The sequence below is a fragment of the Saccopteryx bilineata genome, chromosome 8 (genome assembly GCF_036850765.1).
Source record: "Saccopteryx bilineata isolate mSacBil1 chromosome 8, mSacBil1_pri_phased_curated, whole genome shotgun sequence".
Lineage (NCBI taxonomy): Eukaryota > Metazoa > Chordata > Mammalia > Chiroptera > Emballonuridae > Saccopteryx > Saccopteryx bilineata.
Genome location: NC_089497.1, coordinates 58,389,819 through 58,409,563, shown reverse-complemented (window position 1 = coordinate 58,409,563; position 19,745 = coordinate 58,389,819). Strand labels below are relative to the sequence as shown.

Below are 19,745 nucleotides of genomic sequence, written 5' to 3'. Positions count from 1 at the left end.
AAAAAAGCTGGGGTAGCAATACTTATATCAGACAAAATGGACTTTAAAACAAAGGCTAGGCCCTGGCCGGTTGGCTCAGCGGTAGAGCGTCGGCCTAGTGTGCGGAGGACCCGGGTTCGATTCCCGGCCAGGGCACACAGGAGAAGCACACATTTGCTTCTCCACCCCTCCGCCGCGCCTTCCTCTCTGTCTCTCTCTTCCCCTCCCGCAGCCAAGGCTCCATTGGAGCAAAGATGGCCCGGGCACTGGGGATGGCTCTGTGGCCTCTGCCTCAGGCGCTAGAGTGGCTCTGGTCGCAACATGGCGACACCCAGGATGGGCAGAGCATCGCCCCTGGTGGGCAGAGCGTCGCCCCATGGTGGGTGTGCCGGGTGGATCCCGGTCGGGCGCATGCGGGAGTCTGTCTGACTGTCTCTCCCTGTTTCCAGCTTCAGAAAAATGCAAAAAAAAATAAATAAATAAAATAAAACAAAGGCTATAGTAAGAGATAAAGAAGGTCACTACATAATGATAAAGGGAGCAATACAACAGGAAGATATAACCATTATAAATATCTATGCACCTAATATAGGAGCACCTAAATATATAAAGCAGACTTTGATGGATTTAAAGGGCGAGATCAACAGCAATACTATAATAGTAGGGGATTTCAATACTCCACTAACATCACTCGATAGATCCTCAAGAAAGAAAATTAACAAAGAAACAGCAGACTTAAAGGACATACTAGATCAACTCGATTTAATAGATATCTTCAGAACCTTTCACCCTAACGCAGCAGAATATACATTCTTTTCAAGTGCTCATGGTACATTCTCTAGAATAGACCACATGTTAGGGCACAAAAGCAATCTCAACAAATTTAAGAAGATTGAAATCATATCAAGCACTTTCTCTGATCACAATGGCATAAAACTAGAAATCAACCACAACAGAAAGACTGAAAAATACTCAAACACTTGGAAACTAAATAGCACATTATTAAATAACGAATGGGTAAACAATGAGATCAAAGAAGAAATTTTAAAAATCCTAGAAATGAACGATAATGAGCATACATCAACTCAAATTTTATGGGACACAGCAAAAGCAGTCTTGAGAGGGAAGTTCATGGCATTACAGGCATACCTCAAGAAGCTAGAAAGAACTCAAATAAACAACTTGACCCTACATAAAAGAACTAGGAAAAGAACAGCAAGTAAAGCCTAGAGCTAGTAGAAAGAAGGAAATAATAAAGATCAGAGCAGAAGGCCTGACCTGTGGTGGCGCAGTGGATAAAGTGTGAACCTGGAAATGCTGACGTCGCCAGTTCGAAACCCTGGGCTTGCCTGGTCAAGGCACATATGGGAGTTGATGCTCCCAGCTCCTCCCCCCTTCTCTCTGTCCCTCTCTTCTTTCTCTCCCTCTCTGTCTCTCTGTCTCTCTCCTCTCTAAAAATGAATAAATAAAATAAAAATTTTTTTAAATGATAAAAAAAAAAAGATCAGAGCAAAAATAAATGACATAGAGGCTAAAGAAACAATACAGAGGATCAATGAAACCAGAAGCTGGTTCTTTGAAAAAGTAAACAAGATCGATGAACCTTTAACCAGACTCACCAAGAAAAAAAGAGAGAGGACTCAAATAAATAAAATTAGAAACGAGAGTGGAGAAATAACAACTGACACAATAGAAATACAAAATATTGTAAGAAAATACTATGAAGAACTGTACGCCAAAAAACTAGACAACCTAGATGAAGTGGACAAATTTCTTGAGACACATAATCTTCCAAAAATTAATCTGGAAGAATCAGAAAACCTAAACAGACCAATTACAACATATGAGATTGAAACAGTTATCAAAAAACTCCCAAAAAAGAAAAGTCCTGGGCTTGATGTCTTCACAAGTGAATTCTACCAAATATTCAAAGAAGAACTAACTCCTATCCTTCTCAAGCTATTTCAAAAAATTCAAGAGGAAGGAAGACTTCCAAGCTCCTTTTATGAGGTGAGCATAATTCTGATTCCAAAGCCAGGCAAAGACAACACAAAGAAAGAAAATTATAGGCCAATATCCCTGATGAATTTAGATGCTAAAATCCTCAACAAAATATTAGCAAACCGGATCCAGCAATATATGAAAAAAATCATACACCATGATCAAGTGGGATTTATTCTTGGGAGGTGAGGCTGGTACAATATTCGCAAATCAATCAATGTGATTCATCACATAAACAAAAGGAAGGAGAAAAACCACATGATAATTTCAGTAGATGCAGAAAAAGTATTTGATAAAATCCAGCACGCACTCATGATCAAAATTCTCAGCAAAGTGGGAATACAGGGAACATACCTCAACATGATAAAGGCTATATATGACAAACCCACAGCCAACATCATACTCAATGGGCAAAAATTAAAAGCAATCCCCTTAAGATCAGGAACAAGGCAGGGGTGCCCCCTTTCACCACTCTTATTCAACATAGTTCTGGAAGTCCTAGCCACAGCAATCAGACAAGAAAAAGAAATAAAAGGCATCCAAATTGGAAAAGAAGAAGTAAAACTATCATTATTTGCAGGTGATATGATATTGTATATAGAAAACCCTAAAGTCTCAGTCAAAAAACTACTGGAGCTCTTTCCCTGCCGCCACGGAGCTGCGCGGAGGTGGAGGCTTGGGTGCTTTCAAGATTCGGCTCCACCCATAACCCACCACCATAGCCGAGGAAGGCATTGCTGCTGGAGGTGTAATGGTCGTTTATACTGCTTTACAAGAGGTGCTGAAGACTGCTCTCATCCACGATGGCCTAGCCCACGGAATTCGTGAAGCTGCCAAAGCCTTAGACAAGCGCCAAGCCCACCTTTGTGTACTTGCATCCAACTGTGATGAGCCTATGTATGTCAAGTTGGTGGAGGCCCTTTGTGCTGAACACCAGATCAACCTAATTAAGGTTGACGACAAGAAGAAGCTAGGGGAGTGGGTAGGCCTCTTTAAAATTGACCGAGAGGGAAAACCCCGCAAAGTGGTTGGCTGCAGTTGTGTGGTAGTTAAGGACTATGGCAAAGAATCTCAGGCAAAGGATGTCATCGAGAAGTACTTCAAATGCAAGAAATGAACAAATAAACTTGGGTTTTGTTTCTCAAAAAAAAAAAAAAACACAAAAAACTACTGGACCTGATAAATGAATTCAGCAAGGTGGCAGGATATAAAATTAATACTCAGAAATCAGAGGCATTTTTATACACTAACAATGAACTGTCAGAAAGACAAATTAAGGAAGCAATCCCCTTTACCATTGCAACCAAAAAAATAAAGTACCTAGGAATAAATTAAACCAGGGAGATTAAAAATTTGTACTCGGATAATTATAAAACATTGATAAAAGAAATCAGGAAAGATACAAACAAGTGGAAGCATATACCATGCTCATGGTTAGGAAGAATAAACATCATTAAAAAGTCTATATTAACCAAAGCAATTTATAAATTCAATGCAATACCAATTAAATATCAATGACTTACTTCAAAGATATAGAACACATATTCCAAAACTTTATATGGAACCAAAAGAGGACACGAATAGCCTCAGCAATCTTGAAGAGGAAGAATAAAGTGGGAGGTACCACACTTCCCAATGACAAGTTATACTACAAGGCCACTGTACTCAAAACAGCCTGGTACTGGCATAAGAACAGGCATATAGATCAATGGAACAGAACTGAGAACCCAGAAATAAACCCAAACTCTTACAGACAACTGATATTTGACCAAGGAGGTAAGAGCATACATTGGAGTCAAGACAGCCGCTTCAACAAATGGTATTGGGAAAATTGGACAGCTACCTGCAAAAAAATGAAACTAGACCACCAACTTACACCATTCACAAAAATAAACTCAAAATGGATAAAAGACTTAAATGTAAGCCGTGAAACTATAAGCATCTTAGAAGAAAACATAGGCAGTAAGCTCTCCGACATTTCTCGCAGCAATATATTTGCCGATTTGTCTCCACAGGCAAGTGAAATAAAAGACAGGATAAACAAATGGGACTATATCATACTAAAAAGCTTCTGCACAGCTAAAGACAATAGGTACAGAATAAAAAGATAAACTACACAATCGGAGAATATATTTGACAATGTGTCTGATAAGGGGTTAATAACCAAAATTTATAAAGAACTTGTAAAACTTAATACCAGGAAGACAAACAATCCAATCCAAAAATGGGCAAAAGAAATGAATAGACACTTCTCCAAAGAGGACACACAGATGGCCAATAGGCATATGAAAAAATGCTCAACATCACTAATCATTAGAGAAATGCAAATTAAAACCACAATAAGATATCACCTCACACCAGTCAGAATGGCGCTCATCAACAAAACAACACAGAACAAGTGCTGGCGAGGATGTGGAGAAAAGGGAACCCTCCTGTACTGCTGGTGGGAATGCAGACTGGTGTAGCCACTGTGGAAAACAGTATGGAGATTCCTCAAAAAATTAAAAATCGAACTGCTTTTTGACCCAGCTATCCCACTGTTAGGAATATACCCCAAGAACACCATAGCACTGTTATGAAAAGAAGAAATGCACCCCCATGTTTATGGCAGCATTGTTCACAATAGCAAAGATCTGGAAACAGCCCAAATGTCCATCAGAGGACAAATGGATTAAAAAGCTTTGGTACATATATACTATGGAATACTACTCAGCCATAAGAAATGATGACATCGGATCATTTACAACAATATGGATGAACCTTGATAACATTATACTGAGCAAAATAAGTAAATCAGAAAAAACTAAGAACTATATGATTCCATACATAGATGGGACATAAAAATGAGACTCAGAGACATAGACAAGAGTGTGGGGGTTAAGGCAGGGAGGAGGAGAGGGAGGGGGATGGGGAAGGGGAGGGGCACAAAGAAAACCAGTTAGAAGGTGACGAAAGACAATTGGACTTTGGTTGATGGGAATGCAGCATAAGCAAATGGCAAAAGAACCTAGAGCTGTTTTCTCTGAACATATGTACCCTGATTTATCAATGTCACCCCATTAAAATTTAAAAAAAAAAAAGAATACCAGTGATGGGACTATGGACCTTACTTGCTGTTTGAACAGCACACTGACTCAGCATTTGGTCCTTCATGTATTCAACAAGCATCACCCATGTTCCTGTCACATCTGGTCCACTCATCCATTTCCTCACTCATTTTTTCAAGAGACATCTGTGTCAGGTGCCACGTGATGGCTCTATTGTTATTGATTCCATAGAGCCAAAGCACTCATAATGTGCAGGAAGATAAAAAAGCTGAAGTGAGTTGTGTTTTCAGAGAAGGGCAGCTCCTCACATATTCACCCAGGACCCCCGCTCGGCCTGAACACTCGGTCTTCGGCAGCCTCCTCGATTCCCACAGCCTTCAGACGGTGTCAGGATGTTCACAGCTTACTCAGGAGCACAAACCATCAGATAGGAAGCAGTTACGTTAACAGAAACACAATTCCACTTGGCTTCTTCTGCAGACCACTTTTTCCTTTTAAAACACATTTTCCCAATGGTGTCATTAAAAAATAACAACTTCATGGTAGATACTTTTACCTCTACAACAGGGCAGGTATTTCTCTCCTCCTTTATGAGTAATTCCTGTAGGGGCTATATCAGCGCCTCGAGGTTACACAGGCTGTGCACACACAGTCAGCCCAGTCTTCTAACTCCCAGGGAGTGTTGGAAAACTGGGCTTCTTCACCAGTCACTATTTTAAAACATGACAGGCTTTTCTCTCTTTTACTCAGATTTAACTCTAATAGAAACTGACAGGTTCAATCTTGGTTCATTTAAAAAAAAAAGAAAGAAAAAAATGCCATAAGAGCCAAGAACTCCACCCTCAGATGTCAGAGGGAAGAACAGAATCTGCTACTTTCATCTTCAAGGACTACATTTACTCATCCTGAAATGATAGTGGTGGTCGGACTCTCTTACAAAGTAGAGCTACACGCCTCGCGAACAGATTTGAATTTACACTGACTGTAAAACCTTCCAGACGTGACCAATACATTAACATCCTGGCGGGAGACAATCTGGAGAGGTGAAAAATGCTGGCTGGCTAGATGTTAGAGGCACGTCTGTCTATCTTCCTGCCTCGTACAAACTGATACCAGACTGAGGAACCTGAGACCAAATGACACTATGAGGTCACACAACACTCTTCACCTCCACACCCTGCAATAGTCAACAGGATATTTTTGAAGAACAGATTAAAATGACATTTACAGATGAAATGGTATGCTGTCTGGAAGTTGCTTAAAATAATGGAGGGGGCCCTAGCCAGGTAGCTGTTTGGTTAGAGCATCATATATATACACCAAAGTTGCAGGTTCAATTCCAAGTCAAGGCAATACAAAAAATCAACCAATGAATTCATAAATAAGTGGAATAACAAATCGATGTTTCTCTCTCACTCTCCCTTCCTCTCTCTAAAAATCAATCAATAATAATAATAATAATGGAGGGGGTGGGAAGTAGGTGAAGCACAGATGAAACAAACTGGCCAAGGATCGATAATATTGAAGTTCATGAATATTATAATATTGAAGCACCCATATACCTTACTATGTTAGAAATTTTCCATAGTAAAAAGAAAAAAAAAGTATGTTGGAAGACTAGCAATGTTTATTGAAGAATATACTGAGTTAAGTATAAGGATGGACAAGACATACTGTTAAGTGAACAAAAAGACATGTAAACTGTCATATACCATGAGCTCATGTAACCACACATACACACAAAACACACACTGACAAATCTGAAAATCTGTAGAAAATTTCTGGAAAACTGAAAATCCCCATATACTTTTTAAATTTTTAATGGAAATATATTGCTTTTTTACCATTATTTTTATATAATAATTTTTTACTTCAACGGGTATGGCGGGGGGACAGGATATACATAGTAGGGTTCAAAAATGAGATGAACATCTCCACGGATTGGATGGAACCGAAACCACCCTGGTGATCAGGGCTAGAGCCATGGCCAGAAGTTTGCACTCCACATGGTGACAAAGACTGAAACAACATGCCCCGGAAAGTAGGAGCCAGGCTCCCTGAGAAACCAGGGGACAGGGTGCCTGCCTGCATCTCTCCCCTCCCCTCCTCGCTCCTTCCTCCTCTGCTGTGACTATACTGCAACCTTTCTTTGCAAACCTTCCCCACTCTGAGCTCGTGGGTTCTAGTAAAAGACTGTTAAAACTCCCGCCAGAATGGACTACTTGTTTTCTCTTTGAAATACTGGCAGTTTCTGTTTTGCAAATACCTTAAGTTGCTTAGGATATGTAGTAAAAATTCAAAAACAGCCTGCATAGATACTAAATTCATGATGGTGGTTTCCTCAGGGGAGAAAGGGTAGGAGGGGAACAACACCAACACCCTAGCTGCAAGGAGTCCGGAAATAAAGTGTCCAGCGTGTCTGCCCTCCATAAAGGAGCAAGGCTCACCCATCAGGGAATTCTTCAAACACAGGAAAGGAGTTCAGATGCTGAGAAGCCAAAATATTAGCACTAATTATGTTAAGTTATCAGTAGCTCCACTTTTACATATACGGAAACTGAAGCTCAGAGGTTAATAAGTGACTTCCCTATGGTCACAGAATTAATAAGTGGCTGAGCTGGGGCTGGATAAGAATGCCACCAACACTAGGGGTACTGGTCTGTGCCAGGCACTGTAAATACATTGTCTCTAAATTAACCCTCCAATCACTTCCACCATATCTGGTTATATAGTAAGATAACCTCCATTTCTCAGCTAAAGAAACTAAAGTTCAGAGAGGTCAGGAGATTTGCTCAAAGTCACACAGCTCTGAGTGGCAGAGGCAGTATTCAATCCATCCTCCTCCTACCTCTGCGGTAGTCCTCCCATCCTCCCCAGTTTCCCTGCGAGCCCTTCCCCAGTCCTAGGAACAGAAGAGCCTGCGGATTTTCACTCTGAGCGTCTGGAAGGAGGCTGGACTGTCACAAATGCTACAATAAAAGCCATGTGACCTAAAAGGTGAAAGAATGGACACTATTAAAATACCTAACACAAAAGCAAATTCCTGCCTAGTGGTGTGTTATCAGCAGCTGACAGGATTAGCCTGCTGCTTCCCCCTCAGGATGGGTTTGAGCTCACACCAGCACACAGCTGGCCTGTGGAGCCAAGAATGAACCGGAAGCCCATGGCCCCCGCCAACAAACTCCCATTCAGCAGCTCCTCAGGTGGCCAGCTCCGAGACAGAGTGACCAAAACCAAGGACTGTGACCCCAGCTCAACACACACACACTCTCTCTCTCTCTCTCTCTCTCTCTCTCTCTCTTATACACATTCTCTCTCATCATCACACACACATATTCACACTCTCTCACACACATTCTCTCCCCCAGGCTCAGCAGGAGCCCTATGGCCTGAATCTAAGCCTCTCCCAGGCTCCCTAGCCCCACTGGCCACCCCAAACCACAGGCAGGCCTCTAGCTCCTGCACAGCGGGAACCGCGGGCCTGCTGTCTCCCGGACGCTCTGAGGGCTGCCTCCCACTCCTCACTCGCTCACCCTCCCAAGCTCCACTTCTGCACCTTTGTTTCTGCTTACTCAAGGGTCTTGTAGAGAAGCCACATCACTTGCTTCTGCTAAAAAGAGATTTTAGCTCTTGAGTAGGAGAAGGGCTGTCAGATTTAGCAAAATAAAAAACAGGACACCCAGTTTAAATTTAAATTTTGTTTAAACAACAAATAATTGCTTTGGACAAATATGTCCCTGTGTACTATTTGGGGCCTACTTATACAAAACAACTTCCATTGTTTATCTGAAATTTAATTTAACTGAGTGTCCTGTATTTTAACTGGTAATTCTATATAGTTGGGGGTGGGGTAGAGTAAGTTTCCAGAAAAACAAACCATCTGGGAAAGAACCCACAAAAAGGAATTGAGAGGATTATGGGAGGGAGTGAAGAAACACTCTTCACTAAGGGTCTCTTTCACATCAGCAGCTTGCTGTGAGTTAGCACATTTGAGTTTTCCAGTGATTCTGCGGATTATAGATATTTATCCCCACTTCAGGTTAAAAAAAAAAGAGGGTCAAAGAATCAAATGACTTACAAAAAGCATCACAGAGGTGATTCGTGAAAGGCAGAACTATAATATGGTTTCTGAGTATAACCTGAGTGTTATTTCTTTTACATAGAGCCACTGTACTGTTTATAATTTTTATAGGCTGTAAATAAAGAAGGTCCAACAGTTTTGTTAGTCTTCTAATACATTCCTAAGGCAGCAAATTCAAAATGGCACCCTGGACTAATAAATATTTGCAAAATATAGGTGTCTATTTACGGAGACCGTTCTATTTACTGAGAAACCGCGAGGCCCCTCTCTCCTTCTGGCCACTTATCCCAATAAAACACATCACCAGTGAGGACTTGTTTGTGGTCTAGTTCCCTGACACGAAGGAAGAGTAAAGGTCAAGAAAGGAAGGGCAATGTTTCACCCAAAATGGCCACTGCTTCCAACTTTCAGGTAAGGAAGGTCACAGGATATTTCACTCAACAGACTCTTAACAGAGACCCAAGGAGAAAAGTGTTAGTACAGTATCCTAGTATTAGTGTAGGCAACTAGATGTTGATAAAAAGAGCAAAGGAAATCAGACATTATGAAGCCCAGTCAACTATGGAGCTGAATAATAAGCCCGCTTCACTAGGAAGCTACAACTTCAGATCCACCCCAGGGAGGCAGGACCTGCTTTCCAATCTCCCAGGTGCAACCAGTCCACTCGCCTGGGCTATGATAGGGGGTGGGGAGGGGGGTGGAGAGAAATAAACAACAAAGGGGAAACTCCACTGCTAGGGACATGCCCGGTAGAAGCCACGCTGCCACAGGGGAGGTGAGCACATGCACAATAGGAGGCTAGATGGCAACTATAAAGGCCTGTCTGTCTAGCCTGGTAAAGGATCCGATTGGATAAGGTGTACAGAACCCCAGAAAACCTAGAAAATAAACTGGTTAGGGGGAGGACTGGGGAGTTGATTGGTTAGTTTGAAAGAACACCTGGTCCTTCCCAAGCCCGAGGTAATATAATCCAAGCTTAACAAAGTGCTCTCCTCTCTCTCTCTCTCTCTCTCTCTCTCTCTCTCTCTCTCACACACACACACACACACACACACACACACACACACACTTGGACAGTCCTTCTCCACAACAGTCATGTGCCTAGCAGCCGCAGGCAGACTCCAAACCCAGGCCCCAGGCCCGGCCCAGGGCCAGCAGTGCAGGGCCAGCCAGCCTGAGCACAGCCGCAAGCAGAGACTGCTCTCGCTGGACAGGGACAAAGACTGGACTGCACTAAGCTCTGCTGTGGACGAAACCAATGGCACAGAATTTCTGGACACTGGCCCTTTTGCTGGGCTTGATGAAGACAAGGCTAGACTTTTTCCATAGCAGGATGAGCAGAAATGAATCACTGGGAACTGGAGGCAGCCTTCCACTCTGTCCCAATTCGCCTTACTACAGCACCTCAACCTCCAATGCGGGGTCCTCGGGAGTGCTTTTCTCACAACGGCGTGAAAAGACTCCATTTCTACCAGCAACTCTAGCACTCCATGATCCATCACTTTCCAGAAAACACAGTCGATTTGGTGTACATTTGGTAATAAATAAATAAATAAATGTAAGGAAAGCTATTTGTCAAATGGACAAAGGGAAATACTTTCTCCCCCACACCCTTCCAAGCCTGTAACATTTGTGGCACACAATAGAGGGGAAACAGATATAAAAATGACTTATTTGTGCCCTTTTGAAGTAAAGTATCTATCAGACAAGTGACTATAAAAATAATACCACTGAGGAGATCCAAATTTACTTCTGCTTAGTGAATTCCAGATCAAAATGAACACAATTAATCTGTCCAACTTTTGCTTTTGTACTGTTTTATTTCTAAATTTCCCTTTCTTTTCATAGATGCTAGCAAATTCCACTTACGATAGGAAAAGAAGTTGTCCACCTCACATGCCATCTCTTAGGAGAAGTGCGTGGTTGTAAGACGGCTGCTAGGTCCTCAAGCCGTGCTCGGGGAGTGGCGAGTGTCCACAGAGGCGGGCGGATGGCCGGGCAGGGATGCCAAGCCCGAGAAGGGCCCAGCTCTCCCTGTCCTTGCTTGGGTATGTAGCATCCACCGGGTATGAGAACAAACGTCGGAGACTTTCAGGAGTTAAGATGTTACTTTATTGGCCAGTTTCCCTGAATCTAACAGGTACTGTTCACCTACTCCTCTCCATTCCCCCCTTCCTTCTGCCACCTCACCCTCGCAAAGGCACACACCCAGGCCCAGTTTCCAAAGTGGCAGACAGCTTAACACTTGGTCTCTCAGGCCACAGAGGTGTCCCCACTTTTCCTGTGGAAGACAGCAAGAAGCCACACCCTAATGCCAGGGGTCCCCAAACTTTTTACACAGGGGGCCAGTTCACTGTCCTCAGACCGTTGGAGGGCCGGACTATAAAAAAAACTATAAAAAAATCCCTATGCACACTGCTCATATCTTATTTTAAAGTAAAAAAACAAAACGGTAACAAATACAATATTTAAAATAAAGAACAAGTAAATTTAAATCAACAAACTGACCAGTATTTCAATGGGAACTATGGGCCTGCTTTTGGCTAATGAGATGGTCAATATGCTCCTCTCACAGACCACCAATGAAAGAGGTGCCCCTTCCGGAAGTGCAGCAGGGGCCAGATGAATGGCCTCAGGGGGCCGCAGTTTGGGGACCCCTGCCCTATGCCCTGTCTGCCCCAGCCCCAGCATATTCAACAATTACCCAGAGCCCTGGGGTGCAGAGAAGTGCAGGGCAGTCATCTGGAGACTTAGTTAAGGGCCTTTAGAAACACTTCACCTGGGGAGAGTGAGAGGAGGCTGAGGAGAACATGGAAAGGAGGTGATGCTGTGTTGACTCTGAGGGCACTTGTGGACTCCAGCAGCCCTGCCGTGAGGGCGCGCCCTTCTCGTGTGCATAATGATAATTAAAGGCTGAAGCGGAGAAAAACGCCATTTCATTTTGGATCTGAAATCTTTCAGAGATTGCTTTTGAGAAGTCCAGACAATTAAGTTGATTTAATTTTCAGTTTATAGAACCCTAGATGTACAGAAAACATAAATACTGGCCGGCTTAAATTAAGTATGATTAGGTTTCCATATTTACATAAGATTTCAAATGAGGGCTTGAATGCATCACTGCATTTAAATAATTAGCCTGGTTTAAACAGTCCGGGGACACTGGCCCCTCCAGACCCAGCAGACAAGCACTTCAGGACAGAGGAAAGACAGTGAGAAAATGTTTACTGTCAGCAGACCTGGGGTCACAATCACCAGAGCTGGGAGAAGGAGGTCCTGTCCTGGAGCACACCTGCGCCCCCTCTCCAATGGGGAAGCCAGGGCTCCAAGCATGGAGGCAGATCTGGGACCAGCACAGAGGACTCTGGACTCCCAGTTCAGTGCTCCTTCCATCACCTCCTTTTGTTAAATCAAGAACCTCAGACAGAAGCTATACTGCATACAAAGGTAAGGGAATGGGGCAGGGAGGCTGCTGTGAATTAAATGGCAGGTGTTTGGCCAAACCCTCTCCTGGTCACTCCCCAGAGCAGAGTAAGGGGTTCCACATTGGCACTTGGGGCAACTTGTGAGAAGATTATATCCAGGAAAACAGCCCACAAGGCCTAGGAGTTATCAGTTCATTCAGAGGCCTTGCAGGAATTTCCTGTTATGTGATCTGGGTCTTGCAAATAGCCACAACCAAGCTGAGGCTGTCACTTCTCCCCCTCCCTTCTGAGCTCTGGAGTCACTGGTTGCCTGTGCCCTGCAGTGCGCTGGAGACTGGGCCTTGATCTAAGAATGTCCAGAGGAGCCAGCAGGAGGGTCTGCACCAAGAATGAGGAGGAGGCCCGCCCAGGGGATGGTGAAATCCCAGCTCCAGGCACTTGGCTCTGGGACAACTATGGCTCTGCCCAGAGGAGGAAGGGTCAGCAACATAGAACCCTGTGGATGCAGGGCCATGGGCCTAGCTGCTAACAAAAACCTGTAGGTTCTTCTGATTTTCCTTCTTCCTTTTTGTTTTCCAATTGTAAGACATACATTACACACAAAGGCGTGCGTGCACACACAGGCACAGCCGCCCAGGCGGGAACTGAGGTGTCGCAGCACTCCGGAGGCAATCCCCACACCTGGCCCCTCCAGAGGCAACCCCCACCCCTGGCCCCCTCCAGAGGCAACCCCCACCCCTGGCCCCCTCCAGAGGCAACCCCCACCCCTGGCCTCCTCTAGAGGCAACCCCCACCCCTGGCCCCCTCCAGAAGTGTCCCCCTTCAGAGGTAACCCCCGTCTCGACTTTTGGGAACCCTCATTCCCTTGGTTTTCCTTATAATTTTAACCACTTGTGTATGCATCCCTGAAGATTACAATTTAGTTTTGCCTATCAGTGTCCTGTTAACTGTAGCTACTGTTTGCTATGGTTTTTATATAGCATTCAAGTGCATGGATATACTTTTTTACCCATTCTGCTGTCTGTGGGCATTTAAATTGTTCTCAGTTTGGGGCGACTACAAACAGTGCTGCGGTGAACATTCCTGGGCGTGCCCCCTGGTCTCAGGTGCTGGAGTTTCTCTAGGGCGCACGCCTGACAACGAAGCTCTGCTTCCCGCGGACACGCACCTTCGCCTCGACCAGGTCATGCCAATCTGTGTTCCAAAGCTGTGTTGCCTTTGCCTCTCTACAAGACTATGATACACCCACCCCGTTTATACAGAGGAATGAGGCCTGGCGACTCTGAGGCCAGGAAAGGCTAGTCCACTGCCAGACTGACAAGTAAAAGCAAGATCCTAACTCCTCCTCCGTAGGACAAAGCCTAAAAATTTTTAAATTCTGAGCTTAACCAGAACCAACAACCAGAAGAACTGAATTTTCCACAAGAGAAATATCACAAATCCCCCTAAAAGAAGGAGATGGCACCTCTGGCTTCAGAGTAATCCCATCTATTAACTGTAAGTAGCGACTACAAACGTGTCCCTGAGACATTATGTGCAGAAAGGCTACAGGCTAATAAATCACCATTGGCCATGAATGGCAGGAGGGAGGGGAGCACAGGGTGGGAGGGGTCCAGGAGGCCTCCGCCCACAGCTGCTACGTACCTATACACCGGCTGCATCTCTCTTGCGATGCCAATGATGGCGCCTGGCAGGAAATTGTCAAACTCCTCAAACAATTCCCGGATGTTGGTCTTGTACTTTAGGTCTAGGTCCAGCTGAATTATCCGCAGGATCTCTGGAGGAAAGAAAAAGACAACAATAAGACACAGACACACATCCTGGGAGGCTCGGCTATTCATAGAAAATGAAGTGGAAGGTGCAGAAAAGGGTACTGGTTTATTCTTGCTGTCCCTGGAGATGCAAAGTTACCGCTGGAAGCAAAGGCCCTTCCTTTGCCAGCAAACCCCTCCACAAGACTAGAAGTGCCCATAAACAACTGTTCTGTATCTTTCCTTCTAATTGCAGATACACATTTCATTTAAATCCAAGTGGCCAGATGCTTCAGTTGAGGCCTACTGACCTAGTGTAGTTGTTGACAGCACACAGTTTCATTCTGAAAAATCTCTGACACTTTATATGGATACCCTCCGTAAAACAGAAAGCACGTGGGTATTGCTGCTCTTTAGGGCACATGTGGTCAATGACCCAAAGAAGAAAGGGATAAAAATGTCTTAGGCCAGGCATGGCCAACATATGGCCCATGGGCCGGATTTGGCCTGCCAAATGAGTTTATGTGGCCCGCGATTAAATTTTTAATATTCTCCACTACTTTAAAATCTCAGCTACTCAGAAGTGGAAGCATCTTTGATTATTGGAAATCAAGATATTTAAGAAGATAGTGATACGCAGAAAAGAATTCCGCGTGTGACTAATCTAGGGTTAACTTCCATTAATTGGTAAAATAGATTTGTGATACTTCTTTATTTTTTAAAAATATTCCATTATAAAGATTTACAACTTTTGTACACATCCATACTCAATATGAACTGTTTGACGTTTAACAGCGATGTGAAACCCACATTCTTTTAGGCGCAGTTTGCCAGTGCGCACCCAAGGTCAAACAATTCATTATTTTTGTGGTCAAGTGTGCTGAATCAAGTGGCATTGTAGCATAGACAATAGCTGCAGTTGATGACTGAAAATGTATCCAGGCTGTTTGTAAAACAAAATAATTGTTTTATTTGCGATATAACCCCTTCAAGCTCATTCTATTAATTAAATATTGTTTTGATTGACTGTAATACAATTTATATATTTATACAGTATGTAATTATATTTTTATTAAAATATATTTTTATTAAAATAATATTGTATATTAAAATTTTTTTACTCACATTTATTCATAAACAAATTACATAATAAAATTTTATTTACTTAAACGAATTGTTCTGTATTTAACATTTTTTAATTTTAATATTTTGTCCAGCCCGTGAAAAATGTTTCTTTCTAATCTGGCCTGGGGGCAAAAACTGTTGGCCACACTTGTCTTAGGCTCTTATTAGTACGTTCTAGAAACCTAAACACATGTCAGGTTAGACAGACTGAGTCTCACAATTACGTTGCACATAAGAGCTATTTGCTTCTGTTGCCTCCAGAAACTCAGAGTGAGAAGGGAGGAGGGCAGGGAGGTGCTGGCCATTCATTCTCTCATCCTGCACCTGGCCAAGCCTGAGTTCCTATGCTGTCAGTGCCAGGAGGGGACCAGACAGAAGGCAGACAAAGAAGGACACTGCCCTCGAGGAGAGAGATGCAGCTGACTAAAATCAAGAACTAGTGCTGACATAAAATAGAAGAGGGACTGTGGGAGCTCCAAAGAGGGGCTGCTGGGGTTAAATGGTGAAGAGACATACTAAGCACTTGGTACCAAGGAGAAGACCTGATGGGGAGTCAGACCACATGACTAAAGCTCCAGTTCTGCTGCTAAAGAATTTCGTAACCCTGGGAAAATTATTTTACTTCTAAAAATCTTAGTTGGCCTGACCTGTGGTGGCACAGTGGATGGAGCGTCGACCTGAAATGCTGAGGTCACCAGTGTGAAACCCCGCACTTGCCAGTCAAGACACATACAAGAAGCAACTATGAGTTGATGCTTCCTGCTGCTCCCTCATCCCACCCCCTGTCTTTCTATCTCTAAAGTCAATGAAGAAAATATTTTAAAACCCTAGTTGTTTCATCTGTTAAAGCGGTGACAATACGATATGCCTCGTGAGGCTGTGATGCCGCCAAGATGGGACGACAGATGGGAAAGGTCACCTCAGCAGGCTGCGGAGGCTCCAGGGACCCAGCGCTTGGAGAGCAGGAGTCTTGCTGAGGCCTGCGGCAACCCAGGGAGACTTACTGGAAGACAGGCCACGAGCTGGACCGTGACGGTGGGCAGGTGTGGACAGGTGAGGTCACCCCAGTCCTGTCCAGGACATCGGGGCCTCCACTTGGCTCTTCGCCAGCCTTGCACGTCTGCCCACTGCAGAGCCCGACACCTGCCTGTGGGCAGCTGCCCCTGGAGGCCCTCTGACGATGGGTACCCTACCTTTGACTCAGCCTCCATCCATTCACAGAGCAGGGCTTGGCATCAAGTAAACAGTGAGGAATGTTTGTGGAATTTAATTGCCATTCTCTAAAGTAGTTTATGAAGAAATCATAGCTTACCATTTAAGAAAAACTGATTAATTTGTTCCTTGTTCTATTCTCCTTTGTGACACAGAAACAAAACATTAGTTGACCCCCTAAATGAGTTTCCTGAAGGAAAAAAAAAAAGCTACAGTACGTAAGCCAGCTGCCCAGGCCAGAGGACAGTGAGAGGGCCCCAGAGACGGCTCCTCTGGCCCTATGTGGGCGGCAATACAGAAAAAGGGGCCCGCTGGGCCAGTGTGGACCTGCAGCCCACCTGGCTTCACACTGCCCACCCCATACAGAAATGTGAGTGAGAATGCTTGTTTCCTTCCCGTACTAGAAACAATAACAGCCTAGAAACCGGAAATGTGACGACCCCGGAGCCCTGTGGTGACTTTGTTGTCCCTCAGAAAGCTGCCCTAACCCAGGAGTGGAGACGAGGAACAGGCCACTGGGCAGTCCCCATGAGCCCACTGCTCTCAGGCATGGCCCTGGGAACAGAGGAAAGGAACCTGATGGGGACTTTACAGAAGAACACTGTGTCCCAAGAGAGAATGTTCAGGAATGAGAGTTGGAGCCATCAAAAAGTCATAATGGGGAGGCCCCACAGCACACACCCCTCCAGCCACTTGTCTTTTCTCTTTTGGTCCATCTCCTGTGCCCCAAGCTCCCACACACAGCTCTTACACGAGGCAGAGCAGAGCCCTTCTGCAACAGGGACAGGATGGCACCATCACCCCAAATCCCAAGCAGAAAAACCACATCATCGCAAGTTCTGTCGATAAAGGGTGGGGGGGGGCACAAGGCATTTGGCCTGGAGATGGAGGGGCCTCTGGGGTGCTTGGTGGCAGCTTTGTGGCACTGTCAAGACTATGAGAGGAGGGTAAATCTCATCCTCATGGCACCAGGGAGTAGTACTTCCAAAAACATCAGTGATGGCCACACAGAAGCACCCTTTCTTTGAGTGGGTTTAAGTGTCCAGCATTGCACAGGCAATAGCTTATGTCTCATAACCATCCAACATGCTTAGATGAAGAAACAGAGGCTTAGGACAATTAAAGGTCCACAAATAAGTGTTGGAGGTGGGATGTGAACCTAGGTTTGCCTGACCTGAAAGCCTAGAATGCTCCTTCCACAGACCCTAATTCCTCTTCTGATGGAGAGGAACTCCAAGGAGGCAGACTTTGGCTCCAATGCTCTCCACACAGGGACCCCAAGAGCATGCAGAAGTGCCTAAGACTTTGATAGACAAAAAGCAGAACAACACTCTGGCCACACGTGGACTTTAAGGAAAGTTCTCTACATGAAAATGGTAATTTCACTGTAATTAAACTCCTAACAGTAGAGAGGTCATTCATTCAATCAGTCCTTGTTCCTTGAAAGCCTACATACATGTGGTCTAGTCTTTTGAGCTCATCCAAATCCTACGCAAGGAGCAGCCCGACGCCTCCTTCCCTGGCCTGCTAGGACGGGCCTGGTCAGAAGTCGCTGCCTGCCTCAGGTCACTGCTACCTGCGTCCCTGTCTCACCACCCTTGCCAGAGAGAATGCTCCTTGAGAAAAGGAGTGTGCTGGGAAGACATCAGATGTCTCCTGAAGAAACACCGCTCCTTCATCTGGGCAGAGCCCTGGCCTTGTCTGAATAAGCCCCTCAATAAATCTGAGTACTTTCCCTGCTCTTTGGTGACAGGTGGGGAGTGAACCTGGAGAGGTCATGTGCAGCCCTAAAATACAGGAATTTCACATGCTTTCATATTTTTTATAAGTCCTCATTTGTAAAACCCTTGCCTTTCAGGAAGGGTTTGCTAAAAGTTGCTAACACCTTTTTCAAGAGGGACTTCACCAAACGAGGTTAACTGAGTAGGAAGCAAAGCAGCAGCAGCTCCAGGACAAAGTGACCCCTTGGCACCAACGTGAAAAGACTGCCCCAGCTGTCACCCTTCGGGCTGAGGCAGGAGCACACTCCCTTCTCTTTAGGGAGGCTGCCCGCCCCAAGTGTAGCCTACGCTGCCATTCAGGCGTCCGTCCAGGCTGTTATTCTTTTATGTAATTATGAAATAAGATGCCAAGTTGTAAATGTCACTGCTGAAAAGAGGAAGATGCTTACTAGGAATGCTGGAATTCGTTAGGCCAAGTTTTTTTAAAGAGCCCTGTTCCTCCTCTGGCCTCTGGTCCTTCATGCAGTCATCTCTCCGCGGGAACTACATCAGGGTTTTATACATAATGCTGAAAGACTGAGGTGAAAATGCAACAAGACTGATATATGGAAATAGCCACACTGATGGCCCAGACAGGATGCTGCTTGGAGGACAGCTGCAATGACAAAAGTGGAACCACTGAAATTTAAGGAATAAGTAAATGAGATAATTGTCCCCAAAGCAAGAAGGAGATAAAATCTATAAAGAATGTATGAGAAAAAGGAGGACTAGACATCTACAAAACTCAGAAGAATGGGCAGCATCCATGGCAAGTGGGAAGTTCACCATGTCAGAATCCTGCAAGAAGATAAAAAGACAGAGGACAGAATCATCTAGGATAAGAGCTCTAAAAGACAGCCTGATAGGAATTGAAACCAATACACCCATTATACAGATGGGGAAACTGAGGACCAAAGAAGAAGAAGGACTTGTCAGGGGTCACACAGTCGAGTTAAGTGGCAAAGTTGATCCCAGAAGTCCCGTCTTCTGACTCCCTAGCTAATGCTCTTATGTTAATTAACTCCCCCTCCCACCATCCACTCTCAATATGGACCATAAACTCCTAGAAAAAAGAAAACATTGTTTAATAGCCCAAAGGATAATGCATAAGAATTGCAAGGCACCCAACACAACTAGCTCCTGGAGGATCTACATCCCATCCATGGAAATGTAAACCTGAAGATTAATAAGTGGTAGTAGCCAAAGAAAAGAAATGAGACACCTCTACGATCCACACGTTATGGTCAGCTTTAGGAAATGAGAAAATTCTCATATTAACATCAGGACGGGATGTTAAAAACCAAACAAGCAAATGTTTATATTCCTTGTGCTAAATTCAAAGGGAGGCAGGAAGCTCACTTAACATT

General features: G+C 44.4%; 2 protein-coding genes across 2 annotated transcripts in view; one reads left to right on the top strand and one right to left on the bottom strand.

Moving 5' to 3' along the window:
- XXYLT1 (xyloside xylosyltransferase 1) overlaps positions 1–19,745 on the bottom strand; it is a 206,788-nt gene that overhangs the window by 74,903 nt on the left and 112,140 nt on the right. The window contains exon 3 of the mRNA XM_066241343.1: positions 14,175–14,307. Coding sequence (XP_066097440.1) covers positions 14,175–14,307 — 133 coding nt within the window. The remainder of the gene's footprint in view (positions 1–14,174; positions 14,308–19,745) is intronic.
- On the top strand, positions 2,690–3,147 carry LOC136311973 (small ribosomal subunit protein eS12-like; the record flags this gene model as incomplete). The annotated part of the gene is made up of 1 exon (XM_066241345.1): positions 2,690–3,147. A coding segment is annotated over one exon (408 nt), but the record flags the coding sequence as incomplete, so codon positions are not given.